This window comes from Limulus polyphemus, unplaced genomic scaffold, assembly GCF_000517525.1.
Source record: "Limulus polyphemus unplaced genomic scaffold, Limulus_polyphemus-2.1.2 Scaffold2582, whole genome shotgun sequence".
NCBI classification, from domain to species: Eukaryota; Metazoa; Arthropoda; class Merostomata; order Xiphosura; family Limulidae; genus Limulus; species Limulus polyphemus.
In genome coordinates this window covers 142,831-158,695 of record NW_013668192.1, presented here as the reverse complement: position 1 = coordinate 158,695, position 15,865 = coordinate 142,831, and the positions used below count along the sequence as shown (strand labels likewise).

Genomic DNA, 15,865 nt, shown 5'->3' with positions numbered 1-15,865 from the left:
GGAGATCATGAAGTTTCTAGATGTTAGATTTCACGATGTATAAATATTTAATTTTTGCAGAATCGAAGATGCGGAAATTATAAATCTATTTAACTAACCAATTTTCTGCTATCTTTACTTCATGGAACATATTCTTGAAAATAAGTGATTTCCAATTTGGAATGATCAATAATGCTAACATGAAGCAGAGTTGACATTAATTGCTTTCAGCTCAAGTAAGGAATATATTTCTTGACATTATTAAACAAATTAACAGATACGCCCGGTTCAGTTAATAAGTCTATATGAACTAAATATAAATAATCCGCTTACCTGCTATTACGTTTTTGCAACAAATATGAAAGGTTTTTTAACTTACTACAATTTCTACACGTACTACAATTTCATACTTTAAATACCAATTTGAACACGTATATCGGCCTTCTATGTTCGGAGTAATAAAACTCAAATTTAACATGACGCTAATAAGAAGGACAAAGATATATAAATCATTCACTCATAACAGAAGAGTATCAAGCTAATTCATTCGCTAAAACTAGTAAAACGGTAAAGATAAAAAGTCACGATATTTGGGGCTATCTCTGGTACACTGGGAGATTAACAATCACAGACATGTTCACAGCTAAGTATCATGTGTAAAATTTTAAAGAAGTCACAGAAGTCAAATACCATTTTTGACCCGTGTTCGACTTGTTTTTTATTTTATTTTTATTGTTGTTGTTTGTTTGTTTTTTTATAATAGAAAATCTAATTTCAACGATTGTAGTTTCAAAACTCGTATCTCAGTGTCAAATTAAAGGTGTCTGGAAGAATGCAGTTAAATCAAATACGCTAGAATTTAGTTTAAAGTTATAGTTGAATTTAAAGTTTATTAACTCGTGTATAAGTTTATGAAGCGACTAACTGTTAGCTGTATAGTTGATGTGTAATGCGATTTAGCTGTCGATGAACACGGTTGATCAAAACTCGGTTGTGTCAGACATAGAGGATTTATATTTTTCAGAATATCAAAGCTATTAAAGTTGTTTTCAAGGTAGTGATAAAGTTTTAATATATATGTCTAGAGCATAGTTAATTAATCATTTTAGGGAAGTGATGCATGATGAAATTTTTTAATATATCAATGATTAACTGATTAAATATGATCAAAAACTAATTTTTTTGAAAATGGTAAGAAAGAGCTTTATTGTTTCTGTAGCATGAAATAAGACAAGAAAAAACAATTTGTTAACAGTCTCATCGTTCAAAGACGTGCGCAATTCTGAAACAAAGAGGCAAACTGCAATGAATTTATCTCTGTCTCTACAGAAGTTGGAAATATAGTACTCACAGCATTTAATTTCTTCTCCAATGAATGTGAACGTTCCTTTGTGCTTTCCAGGACTGCAGTTTCTCTCTTTATAAATATCTCAATATTTCTTGAGGTGAAGAATCCAGACCAAGTGTGTTTGTTTTTCCTAATTTCTTCTTTTCTGATATCATAGTATTCTCTTTCTCTGCCTTGCTCAATTTCCTTGGTGGTTCTGTTTCATCAACAGTTTGATACTTATTGTCCTCCTTGACCCCATTCTCATTGCCATGGTTTTGTAACAGGCAAATGTAAGTGTTTTTAGCTGTCTTGGCAATTTCATTCCTAGGTGGACGTGGAAGCAGAGAGTGTGAGCTGTACAAACTTGGTTTGCATCCTTCAGATAGCATAATAAGCCAGTAAGATTGGCGTTATTTCTTTCTTTAATCCTCTGATACAATTTGTGTCCTATCCTGCTCTCCTGTTCATTTAACTCTATCAGCAAAATCTCAAAGATTTTTTTTCAGCCATAACCAAGTTATAGTTTCTCTTGCCCAATGCCAAGTCACTCACTTCCACAATTCTAAAGCGAGCTTTTTCTCTTCTTCAGAGGTAAAAAGGTCAATAGCAGAAAGATATATTAGAGCATTTGCAACAATGCTTTTCAATTTCAAAAACATCTTTAACATCATGAGCGTAGAGTTTCATCTGGTAAGAGTGTCCATAAGCAAATATACTTATTTTCCCTTTTGAACCTTGCATAGTTTTTAAAGATCATCATTTTTGACAGGAAATTTGCGAAAAATCCAAACAATTCTTCATACTTTTACAATCACCACTCAAAAATCATCTGCAAACTCAGTGTTCTCATCTTAGACTTCTTCATTCCAAATTTCATTCTCTGTCTCCTCCTCTTCAACATCTTCTGACTCTTCTTCACTAGCAGCTTCCTCAATTTCTTCATCTTTCTCATCAACTCTACCAGAATTTTATGTCCAACTCAAACCTGTTCAGCATGTTAGTGACGACCTCACCTACCATGGTAGCTGTCATATTGTCATTAACTCTTATCATGCCAAGTCCATATACTTTTTTGCCTGTAGCATGAATGTTAAGGCACGTATACCTTCTATTTCGCTTAGAGGTCCATTAATTCAATGTCAAGGAGAATCTCTCGCCTGCTTCTCTCTTTTGCTTTAGTTCAACCTTCATTTCCTGTTGAAGCTCTTCTCCAAACGAAATTACCTTTGCTCTTATGCCTTTCTTTGTTACAGACATCTTCAGTCATTGGGCTTTCCACCCATTCTTTATTCTGTGCTGTTGGCCGAGGTGGCAAAGAGAATGTTGTATATTGCAGTCAAATTAACAAGGGCTAATTCTAATGATGTTTGACTGGCATTTTGAAAGTAGGACAGGACTGAAGGCTGGGTATCATCAGATGTTGAGGAAGAAGGTGCAGAAATGGTCGTAAGAACAATCTCCAAATTGTGCTTGTGCTCAAGACGATGCTTGAATGTCGACGGTGACAGATGAGCTTTGAAGATTGCTTCACAATATTTGCATTTCACCACAGCTGTAATTAGCCTGTTTATACATGCAAAAATGTGCCAAATTCAACTGCCGCATTATAAAATTTATGGTGATATAATACTAAAATTATGGAGAAAATTAATCCTTTTTCATCATTTCCTGAAACTATTTTCCGATTAATTAATGATTAAATTTGAAACATTGATTAACTGATTGACTAATTAATCAAAACCATGCACTAAGGATGTCAATACTTAGATCCAACGTACAATATTTTTTCAATTATTTGGAGAAAGTAAAACTTTTATTATTCAATATTCTGAAGGCAAGTAAGCAACATAGGTAACCTAGTAAAAGTTACATGTGAAACATAAGGCTTCATTAGTAGGTCGGAGACTACTGGCCAATGATAAATTATTTATTTCGGAATCGAAATTTACTATGGTAAAGTTATGTAGCGCTTATGTAGCTCAAAAACATGCGTGGTGACATAAGATACGAGAGGTTTGTACTACTATGACTTTATGCTGATAGGAACGAACTTATATGATCGGTTAGCAAGATGCAAATAACATGCGTAAGAGCTGATAGAGAATCGATTTTTATTGTTTGTCCTCAAAATGTATATTTATGGATTTATCTAAGTTCGCGCATCGATTTTATCTGTTCAAGTACTATATGTACAATGGACAATATGAGAACAATATTATACGCTTGTCCGGCTAAGATGCATACAATTTTATTGAATATAGTAGTAAAATATCGGAGTCACCCGTGAATTTAGCATTTTGCCTAAATTAAGTTATTCTTTTTCAAGATGGTATTTTGTATAGCTCAATAGGTAGAGTACGTTATATTGAAACTATTTTGAATATACAAATCAGCAGTTCATCTCATAACTACACCTGATAAAAAGTCATGGTGGAACGGAACGTATCAGAACTACAGTTTGACATTATTTAGCGTTTGGGTGTGATGACAACGAAAATCGATCGCTTTTGGGAAGGAGGTGTAACAGCTTTTTACGATGCAAGGTATCTATACACTCAGCTCATCAATATTACCCGGCATGGCTTGGTGGCTAGGGGACTCGACTCACAATTTGCGTGTCACGGTTTCAAATCTGATCACCGAACATTCTTGTAATTTCAGTAGTGGAGACAGTCAATCCCACTATTCAATTAGAGTAGCCCAAGCTACGTATGTTTTGCTACCTTCCTGTGAATTGGAATAATTTCACCTAACGATGTGCAGTAGAGCTTTAAAAAGCACATCGACTTACATATAATATAATAAGAACCACATTCCTGCAATTGATAACTAATTATTAGGAAGAATGTAACAGTGAATTAGTTTTTGTTTATATTTTTTAAAGCACAAAGTTGCACAATGGGTTATCTGTGCTATGTCCTTCGGGCGGATCGAACAATGAATATTAGCTATATAACCCAAGCATTCCGCCCCCCCCCAGTGGCACAGCGGTATGTCTGCGGACTTACAACGCTATAATCCAGGTTTCGATACCCGTGGTGCGCAGAGCCTAGATAGTCCATTGTGTAGTTTTTGTGCTTAATTGCAACAAACAAACAAACCAAGCATTCCGCTAAGCCACAGAAGCAATAAATGAGTTTTGAGTAATTTAATAAGACAAATTCATCACTTATGCATCATCTAGAGGAATGTGGTAATAAATATATGAATTATAATTCATTTCCACATTACAAACTATAAAAATTAATTATTTCTATTTAGTTTCAATATAGATTTATAATTATACATATATATATTAAAAATGAAAATAAACCATTAGTAACTCATAAAGACAAGTTGTTTTAGTTTTTACTGGAAATATTTTACCTGTATTGTGTACTAAAGTAGTTCTCTTTGTTTTCAGGTAAAATTGTCCCATTTGTTGAACTGACAGTGGCTCATGGCTCTATCTTTACCATCCTTGCCATCAGCTTTGAACGTTATTACGCCATATGCAAGCCCCTCCGAGCTGGGTACACGTGCACCAAAATGAGAGCTTTAGTGATCATTGTGAGCGTGTGGATGGTGGCACTGCTGATCACCAGCCCAATTCTAGCCATTGCTGAGTATAGTTATATGGATTATATCGACGATACTAAGGTTCCGGTGTGCTTGACGGTAGCGCAAACAGTTTGGAAAAAGGCTTACTTCATTTTTATCACCACTCTATTTTTCTGGCTACCACTGGTTGTGCTTTTGGTCGTCTATGGAGTCATAACAAAACAGCTGATAATGGACAGGCAGATGCTTCACTCAGGTAGTGATCACTATCAGATGCGTGCAAGGAAGCAAGTAGTTTGGATGTTGGTTGCTGTGGTAACATGTTTCTTTCTTTGCCTGATGCCCTTCAGGACCTTCACTATGTGGGTGATTGTCGTGCCAGCGGACAGAGTAAAGGCTTTAGGCATGGAGAAATATTATATTGTCCTGTATTTTTGTCGTGTAATGCTGTATTTAAACTCTGCTGTCAACCCTATTCTATATAACCTTATCTCTTCCAAGTTCAGGGACGCTTTCATCAATTTGCTGACATGTAAATACCAAAGACGTATCTTACGGCAAGCAACCTTCACGACTACAAGCACCTCTTTGAGTCAACATACCAGCTTGAAAGGACGTTCATCAAACGTTCACAGCTGTTACTTACCCAGATCGTGTGTTGTCAAGGCACATCCTTGTGTGGAAACATACGTCTAATATTAAATATTTCTTTTGAGCACGTGTTGGGCTGAAAGCTGTGAGAAACTACGTGGAGCGAGCAGACCGTGTTTAAACCATGTAGATCACACTACTGTCATCCTTAAATCGCATATAAGTTTAACAGGTCAAATTGTAGCCTGAGTAATTGTGTAAAACAACAGAAAAACACATAAATTTAGCCTGAAGAACCATAAGAAAGAAAAAATAAAGATTAGCAAAGTTGAATCTCACGGATAATGTAGAAGAGCGTTATATGCCCTAAAGGATCATGTTGAAGAATATGAAAATGTTGTGACTTTGTCTGAATGATTATGTGGGAGAAAAAATGGCATGGATATGTGAGAGAATTGAAGAGGAGCAAAATTGATGATGCAGGAGAATTCGTAGTTGGGACTGAAAATTCTATAAGAACACTATATGGCAAGAGAACTATAGTTTATAGCTTAAGAGAATAAAATGGAATACATTATTAAAGTTTAACTAAAATAATTGTTTGGAAGAAATCGACGAAGAAGTTATTTAATATTAAGTATTTTATATAACAACACAAACTGAAAATATTAGTGTGAATCATTATGTTGGAAAACACATCCAAAAAGAGTTGCTTAGTCTGAAAAACAATGTGTACAACAACATGAAAAACGCATAAATTTAGTCTGAAGAACCATACGAAAAGAGCAAAAAAGATGAGTAAAGTTTAACCTCACTGATAACAACAAAGAATTGTTCAGTCTAAAGGGCAATGTGGGAAAACACAACAAAAAACGTTGTTCAGTCTGAAGAGCAATATGGAAGAATATGAAAAAAGTGTTTTTTAGTTTGAAGACCAATATGGAGTAATAAGACAAAAAGCATTGTTTAGTTTGAAGAACAATATAGGAAAGTATAACAAAAAGCATTGTTAAAGCTTAAAAGCATTGTGGGAAAATAAAATAAAAATCGACTAAATAATTAAGAAGAAAACCATATACAAGTTAGATATTTAATTCAAGTAGATAAAACTAAGGCTTAATTTAGCCTTAAGAACTATGTAGAATAGCATAACAAGATTATGTGAAAAGAGGGTTGAATATGATTGAGATGGAGCACCCAACTTGAATATAGTTTACGTTCAAAGATAATGTAATTGAACCAGAATAGAGGAATTAAAGCAATGTTGGAGGACAAAATAAACGAATTAATAACACATTCTTAGATGCCCCATTACTGACTTAGAGTAAAAAGAGTGTTATAACAGCATTCAAATGCGCTTTTTCTGTTGTAGGTTGCTGCCAATGAGGCTGTCTCTCAATATAAGAACTTGTCCAACCAGATAGCTTATAACACAAAACATTTAGTTAAACTTCTATGTAAACATCGTTTCACAGACATCAAGCCAAAACCAAAGTTTGCGAATAACAAGAGTGATAGAGTATAGCCAGACTAATAAAAACATTTAACATTTTCATCTTAAGTCTTAGACTGGGGAAATTTGAAGAAATATGTAGCAACATTTAATCTTTCATATAACGGAGGCCAATAGAATTCTGAGTGAAGTGTTTAAATTTGTTATCAGAGTTACTATAATGTTTGATTACAGCTGTAATCCTAATTGAGATCGTGATTCACCAGCTTTGGCTTATATATCATACAAGTTATATGACATAAAACAAAGGTATAGCTTAGTCTAAAAGAACAGTGAGAGAACACAACGAAGGTATGATTTAGTTTCACAAAGTGTGTGGGCGAACAAATGAAAAGTAAATCAGGATTTGAGAAGAACAATGTTGTAGGAAAAGAACGCCTAGTTTAAAGTAAAGAATTATAAGAGGGGACACAAAGACGAACTTTATCCTAAAAATAAAGAATTATATTAGAAAACACGACAAAGGCTTAGTATCATCCTAAAGATCATTTTTAGAAACATGATGAAACAAAAATAGTCTAAAATATAATTTAGAAAAATACGAAATCGTATTTTAATATTAGATAGCCCTAACCAAACCAATGTTAATCGTGTGAGTTGTGTTATAACATAACCAGAGCAATATTGATCTCAAATTTATTTATAGAGGCAGAAACAAGCCAATATTAATTTTCAAGAGAATATATAAAAACACAACAGAGGGAATGCTCTACACATTAAAAATAAGACAAAATTCACTTTTAAATCTTATGTCATGGTTTATTTCTATCGAAAATAATATTTTACTAGGACGTAAGCGAGTTTGAAATCACCTCCAAATCTCTACACTTCACTCACTCACAGACTACAAAGCAAGCTTTTAGTTTAGTCCTAAGGCTTCAAATTAATTTTGAAATTGGAATAACAATCATTTTGCTTTATTATTGGTGCCATTTTTATCAATTTCTTTTTCATTTGAATTCGTTGTAGACAAAAGTAGAGTTGGTTGGTATTAAATTTACTCGAAACTATATCCAGTAGGAAAACAAAATTATATTAATTTTATTCGAGTACTTATTGTTATCTGTTTCAATCCTACAAACAACATCCTTACATTTATGTATTTCCTCGTACTTCGTATAAACGTTTACTTTAGTTTGGTTGTCTTAATTCTATCCACCTCTATATATATGCACTTCGTATAGACAGTTACCTTAGTTTGGATGTTTTACCTTTATCCACCTATGTGGTCTTTGTTTAGACGTTTTCTTTAGCTTGGCTGTCATATCTTTGTTCACGCCTATGTATTAGTATAGATGTTAGCCTTAGATCGAATGCCTTTGTATTATCTTTATCCATCTCCTCATACCTCGTATAGACATTTATCTTAGTTTATCTGCCTTTCTACGTACCTTGTATAGACGTTTACCTTAATTTGACTGAATTACGTTTATTCATCTCCTCCTAACCCGTACAGACATCATTCAGCTAAATGGTCCTCATTTGACCAATCAATCATATAAACCTAAACGGAGTCATAATAAACGTTGATTAGTCAAAAATGTTAGTTAAAAAGGTGATATAGTTAGCGGCACGTAGTTCTATAAATATTATTTCTCTTTCTGTATAATGTAGCAGGCGAATAAATGGAGGAACTGTTTTTAAGAATATCACTAGCACTAGTTCTAGTTAACAGGAAAAGACAAAGCTGGATGTGAGTCATATAATTCTATTGGCTTCTGTTTCCGGTTAAATTTATTTGAAGAAACAGACAGCAGCATCAACAAACGTAAAAAAGTAACTTCTTGGCTTCGATCACTTATACAGTAAAGATAAAATTATGTTGGCTTCTGTTTACCGCTATAGTTATGTGGAACGGTGTAGTTAAATCAAATTAACGAAAAATTCACTTAACTTTGTTATTATAATTGGGAATACGTAGCAGCATCAGAACCACTTTCTAATGAGTTTGTTTATGTTGTAGTGAAAACTATGAAAGGAAACACTTTTATCCGAATATTGTGCTGATTTTCATTCCACTGTTGTACAAGTTTTATCTGTGTATTTGAGCACCTCATTGAGTGATTTGTTTCAAATCCTGCTAAACCAGATATTGTTGTTTTTATTAAATTATTAAAACCTATTTGCATATACAGGACACCGTTTTCTACTTAATGTGAAAAAAAAACTAACTTCAAAACAATGAAATTATTTGCTTACATCTCTACTACTTTTTATCAGGTATGTCTTATTTGTTATTTAGATAAGATGTAGAAGGTATGTATGTTGATTATAAGAAAATCACCATTTGTCTTTCGTTTTTCCCCTTTTTACTAAGCTTTATCTTCGATAATGTTCATAAAAAGCGATATTCAAACAGAAGAAAAATTTGAAACTTAGATACCAGTAAGAGTATCTGTGTTGGATTATATAATTTTAAACAAAAATGTTTTTGATAGTATCACCTGTAGATTCCCTAAATAGCCGTAACATATATTGGGATCGTCTAAAAATAAATTGTTTCTTTCAGCTCCCAGATAACTTTAGCCTTTCTTTCGTGATTATGCTTGAATCAATACGTATTTATATGAATCATTGTTAAATTTTGAAGGTTAATTAACGAATAAAAATGTAGATGCAACAAATAAAAAAATTTACACTTATATATCTACTGCTGAGACCCAGAAAGGTATGATAATCATGTGAGTTATATTTATTTCATTCTATGAATTAAACATAGATATAGCATTAACAAAAACTATTTGTTAATGGATTGTCCTTTAAGAAGTACTGTAGGTTTTAAAAAGCTAGTTATATGAATGTTATTTCAGATTATTCAAAACCATTGTCACTTTTAAGGACATGTGTCGGGGTTAGGTCTCACGAGGATATGGTGTTCTATTTATGACCTAAAAATGGTAAACACGTGGAAATTTTTTATAAAGTGTTACAGAAAATATAAAAAGTTTTGTTCTGGAACTCAAATAAAGCACGTTGTTTAGTGTAAAACGTCGAACAATAAGCATTTTAGACCAAAGAATATGAAGAAATAACATGTTAAACTGCTCAGTTTTTCAAATATAATCCTCGGCTATCCTATTATTCGTTTTCAGGCATAAAACCCCAATGGGCTAGATAAACCATTTCCTTCAATACAGTTGTAAGCTTTATTGCCATATCCTCTAGAGTAAATCAGTGATTCTAATATGTATGGTAAGCCAATCTACTATTTTAATACTGAAAACGATAACAAAACGTAAAATTATATGACTATTAAACATAACGCTGTAAAAGTTCTATTGTATTTGGTATGAAAACAGGGTAGTTTATTCGTTGTATTATGTTTGTGCAATAAACTAAATGTTTGGTAAAATATGCATAATAAAGATTTTTTCGAAACTGGCATAATTACACTTTATCAACATTATTCAATAATGTCAGTAAGAAATATATGTTTACAGGCTTTTAATTAGATACATATATATATAACTTGGCCCTTTTCTATATCACATATTTATATGGCTGACCCCTCTACTCTAACTTGGCTATTTTTTACATGTAAAATGTTTTTAACAGACCATATATATATACACACACATACATAGGCATATATATATATATATACATGTATATATATATATATAAAAGAGGAAGTTTGTTTATTTGTTTATTTTGTTTGCTTTAGGAAACCAAACGGTTGTACTTAAAATTTTTTAAATAATTTCAATTTTTTCACAAGAAATTTAATGGTGCTATTTATTTTGTATTTGGTGTAGTATTTATTGACGAAATTGACAATTAATTATTATTGCGCCATACAACATTATATGCACAACAGAAATTAAATGATGAGATGAAAATGTGTTATAACGGCGCGTAGAAAGAACAACAATAAAATAGACCTACAATATTATTGACTGTTTGCAAATAGTAACTATGGAGACGAGGTAATAAAATAAAAATCAAGTCGAGAACAACAACAACATTTTATAAACGAAAACCTCTCGCCGAGCATTGGCTATTACATTATTTCCCTGTCAATGTTCCCATCTTCATTAAAATCGTAAGATGACAAAAACAAGATCTTGAAGAATCTATCTATTTTTTACAAGAAATTTAATGGTGCTATTTATTTTGTATTTGGTGTAATATTTAATAACGAAATTGACAATTAATGATTATTGCGCCATTTTTTTGTAATAAACATAAGAATGTTTTGCGCATAGAAAGCGTTATGGCGGGAGACACTCAGATCACCTTGCTGTCAATTCAGTATTTACAAAAACAGTTTTCTTTAAATAGTGCTAAGTGGTTTCATAAGTGATTTAGGAACTTTGTGAATTGGAAATTATTGTTTAATGATACAGGTGATTATGGCACCCAAGAAACGCCCTTTCTATGGAAAGTCTTCTGCCGCTAAAAGAATGCAAGCACAAAGAGCAGCTGAAACAGAAGAAGAAAGCAATCAAAGACTTCAAGCACAAGCTGCAAGACAGGCTGTTCAAATACATGAAGAGACTTTGGAACAACATAAAGTTTGACTTCGAGCTCAAGCTGAAAGGCAGGCTACTCAAAGACAGCAATAAACTGTTGAGCAGCACAAAGCCAGAGTTCAGTCAGAATAATCAAGGCAAGCTGGATATAGACAACATGAAACTTCTGAACAGCGTCAAACCAGACTTCAAGAACAAAAATTAAGACAAATCACTTATAGAGAGCAAGAAACAGAGAAGCAACACGATGTACGACTTCAGGCTGAAAGAATAATACATGCTCAAACACGATCTAATTTCAAATAAAGCTTTGTTTGATTAAATGCTTTTTTATTTTTCACATAATAGCTTTTGTCTACTTACTGAATAATTTGCTGAAAAAAATACTGATCTATACATTTCAAACCTAAATTTCTACCGTGCAACCGGGCAACTCAGCTAGTATATATATATATATATATGCATACATAAGAGCATATCTATTTATAAGCTAAGTTTTGAATATTCTAAAAGTTCACTGTAAATTTTTATAGCAAACAATATACATTGAAAAAATAGTAATGGGTGAATTCTGATTGAGCGAATACGGCTACGTAAAGTGTGCTTAGTATACTTAAAACTGAAGTAAAAAAGTAAAGGCATACTGTAACTATTCTTCTCTCGGAGCTGTTAAATAATGTTAAAATGCTGTTGAAGAAGTTATATGCATCAATTAAAATAAAAACTTAAATTGTTTGTCTTACAGAGAAAATGTTAGCCCTCCAGTAGTTAAAAAGCATGTTTGCTTTTACAGTGACACAGAAACATTTTCTATTCAATATAACATGTTTTTTGTAAAGTAAATCGCATTGTTAGCCCTCCAGTAGTTAAAAAGCATGTTTGCTTTTACAGTGACACAGAAACATTTTCTATTCAATATAACATGTTTTTTATAAAATAAATCGCATAATATTAGTTAGAATTGTATTATTCCTAAATTCGAAAAGCTTCATAATAACTATATATATGTATCACTAATAGATGAAGTAGATTAGAATGAATCAGCTTCTGGCTCTAGTTGATTGTATCTTTAACGACTGTAGTTAGTTTTTAGAAACGACCACATAGTTTTATATCATCATATTGTGCGATATTTCAAGTTGTTAACATTCACTTTTGGTGACCTTTGTAGATTTAACATATTTTAAAATCTAAGAGCTACTGATTACTTCACCATATAATCTTAGGTGACATTTGTAAAAAAACTTGTTTTTAGTCATTCTGTTAAGCCCAGAAACACTACATTTTATCACTGTCATATGAAAGCAAGCACCAGCCAGAAGGTAACTTTCCAGTGCTGATTTCGATCTATCTATTGCATTTGTGAATCACCTGTTCCGAGTTTGGTACTTAATAAATAAACTGTCCATGAGTTTGGTTGGAAGCAAATATTATGTAGTGCTTACAGGCAGATATGACTATTGGATTAAGTAACGTTGTTACTGAAGTGGACTGGTTATTAGGGATAGTAAGGTCAGTTATTACTTGTGTACTGTTTATTGACTGATATTATTAATCTGACAATTGTATTTAAGTAATGTTGTTACTAAGTGGACTGATTATTAGGCTTAGTAAGGTCGGTTGCTACTTGTATTGTGGCTACTGGCTAATATGAGTGTCAGGTGAGTAAAATTTAGTGGTGAGGGAATAAAGTAACTAGGCTTTGGCTATAAAAAACATTTAATGATAATTAATTATAGTTTGAATTAAATATGTATTTATAGAAATAATTAGATATATATTAGTCACCGAAGCAGAATACAGATAATCTTCAATTCTATGTTAAAATACATATTAATTTGGGATTTTAACGATGAATGCAAACTCTAACAAAATAATCAAGCAAAAATAAATTTAGGCGTTTAATATACAGATAGTTTATATTGGCATTACATCTTCAGCGGTTAAATTAAAGAATCAAGGAAAACAGAAATATCAAATTACCTCAAGTGTTATTTTTACAAGAATATTGTCATTACACTTGTTAATTCATTAAGTCACTTTGTTTAAAAAATTTGCGCAAATCTGTCTAAAGAGCTTATTTATCTACGTATAACCATTCTTAATTTTCAACCGATAGACTAGACAAGAATGACGACAGCTAGTCAACAGCACCCACCGCTAATTCTTGGATTACTCTTGTCTGGCCAAATAGTAGTATTTGACCGTCACGCTTATAGCTTCAAAGTGCAGAACGCGTTTTTACAGCATTCACAGTCCGAGTCCGCTATCCAATAGGAAAACTCGGTCTAAGATGAGTCAAAACAAAGTACATTGCAAATCAAATACGGATATAAGTTACCAGTAAATATTTATTTTTAGTACACTTGTTGAATTTTCTGAACACAGTCCTGGCGTTGGAAGTGAATACTAAATCATTAATGTAAACTTTGGTCTGCAGAGTAAATATTTTTTGTGGATATTTGTGGACGTATGCTAAACCTTATTTACCGGGTGAAAATTGTAACTGTGCCAATATGTTTGTTTTGAGTGTTTCACCACACGTTTTATTACTGAAGTAGAAAAATATATGTTGCATACTCTTCTTTGTTTTGCATAGCTGAAGACCTTTACAAAAACATAATACTTAAACTCTCGACACTTCTAATGTTACACGTTGAAATTTTTAGTTAAAAATCATTCTAATATTTTAATAATCTTTCGTTTGAAAGTATTTTTATCTTACTTTTTTATATTTTGGTCGGTATTATTACTTAATAAAAAAACAGACTAAACCTCCATTTTGTCAAATTACAAAAACAGATTAATTAGAAAGCTTATATTTTGTAATCGTATAACTATCATAATTAATGTCGTCGTAATCAGTTATTTTTAAAATGACGAATCAATAAAGCTATATTGTCCGATATAAAAACGTGAGGATATGGTATCGTATTAGAATGCTGTAAGCTTAACACAGCTAAACGTAGATACACTTGCCTATTTATAAGGCTTATCCAAAAAGAAAAAAATGCCAGCCTGTTTAAACTATATGTATAAACGTAGGAATTCGTCCTAATACGTATATTCTTATCAACTGACCTAAAATCCCAGCCATAAATAAGTATAAAGCAATGGATCCCATATCATAGAAGGTTGATTGTTTGATTGTTTGGAATTAAGCACAAAGCTGCACAATGGGCTATCTGTGCTCTGCCCACCACGGGTATCGAAACCCGGTTTCTAGCGTTGTAAGTCCGTAGACATACCGCTGTGCCACTGGGGGGCATCATAGAAGGAAACCGAACATTTGTTATAGAATAATTAAATGAATCTGATTATGTTCAGGTAAATGAAAGAAAGCAAGAACTTACCGAAACTTAGCATTTTAATTTAAAGATTTCTAAGTAGAAATTTTGGTTTTGATTGACTACTCAATGGTATATATATAAATATACACATATAAGTCAATCTAGAATTAAGAGTAGTATGTTATTTTTCAGTGAGTTTATTTATTAAATAGTTAAATGTCTGATTAATTTAGTCAAGATATCCACAATAACAATAACACAGTCTTCGCAGAATAAGATTTCAACTCCTTTAGATATTTTATAGTGATAACCTTTTGTCATCATTAGATTATATTTTAAAAACAAACGGTGTAGAAAAATTGGTAATGGAAATGACCTAAAGAGAGGATCTCTCAGTGATTGAACCGATACTTTCTAGCATTGTCTCAGATCATATAAGAAAAACATTTCACCATTTAACCAATCAGGAAGCGTTACAAACGCTATACACGCAGAGTTTCTCTCGCTCCCCCCCCCCCCACTTAGTCAGTTTCTCTCTCTCTCTGAAAAACGTTTTCATTGTATTCTTTCGGAAGGGACGTATGCTCGACAAAAATTTAGACCTTGGGGGTATCTCGGTAGTTTACTTAGACATATGGAAGTTACACTTTTACTTACTATATCTTAACAAGGACAAAAAATTACTCTTCTTCTTAGCATTACAACAATAAGTGGAGCTCGTTTTTTTCGGGTATTAAAAAGGAAATTTGATAAAGTTTGTTTCTTTCTGATCTTAAAATCAGGTCTTTCGAAACCAACGTGATTTCAAATAGGCTTTACCCTCACCTTAACTATGCAGTTAGGACTAAAGCTAGTAAGACTATGTTAATTTACCGAATACGGGGATTAAAAAGTGAAAATTTGCCAAAGCAAAAATTGTTATTCGTGTATTAAGTTTATGCCTTGCCTTTACCAGACAAACTTTCTCACAGACTGTCCAATGTATATCGTATAAAAAACTTTCAAAACGTTTCTTAACATCCTGCTACTGTAGAGAAAGAAGAGTTATGACAAAATGATTATGCGAGAAGCAACTGTAAAACGTAGAAGGATCAATGGATGTTTACATCATCTAGACGAAACATCAAACGATGACACCAGACCTGTCATC

At 32.5% G+C, this 15,865-nt stretch overlaps 1 protein-coding gene across 1 annotated transcript; it reads left to right on the top strand.

Moving 5' to 3' along the window:
• Positions 1 to 4,712: 4,712 nt before the first annotated feature.
• LOC106467357 (thyrotropin-releasing hormone receptor-like) lies at positions 4,713 to 5,567 on the top strand (the record flags this gene model as incomplete). Its single annotated transcript, XM_013927704.2, has 1 exon — positions 4,713 to 5,567. A coding segment is annotated over one exon (833 nt), but the record flags the coding sequence as incomplete, so codon positions are not given.
• Between the last annotated feature and the right edge of the window lie 10,298 nt (positions 5,568 to 15,865).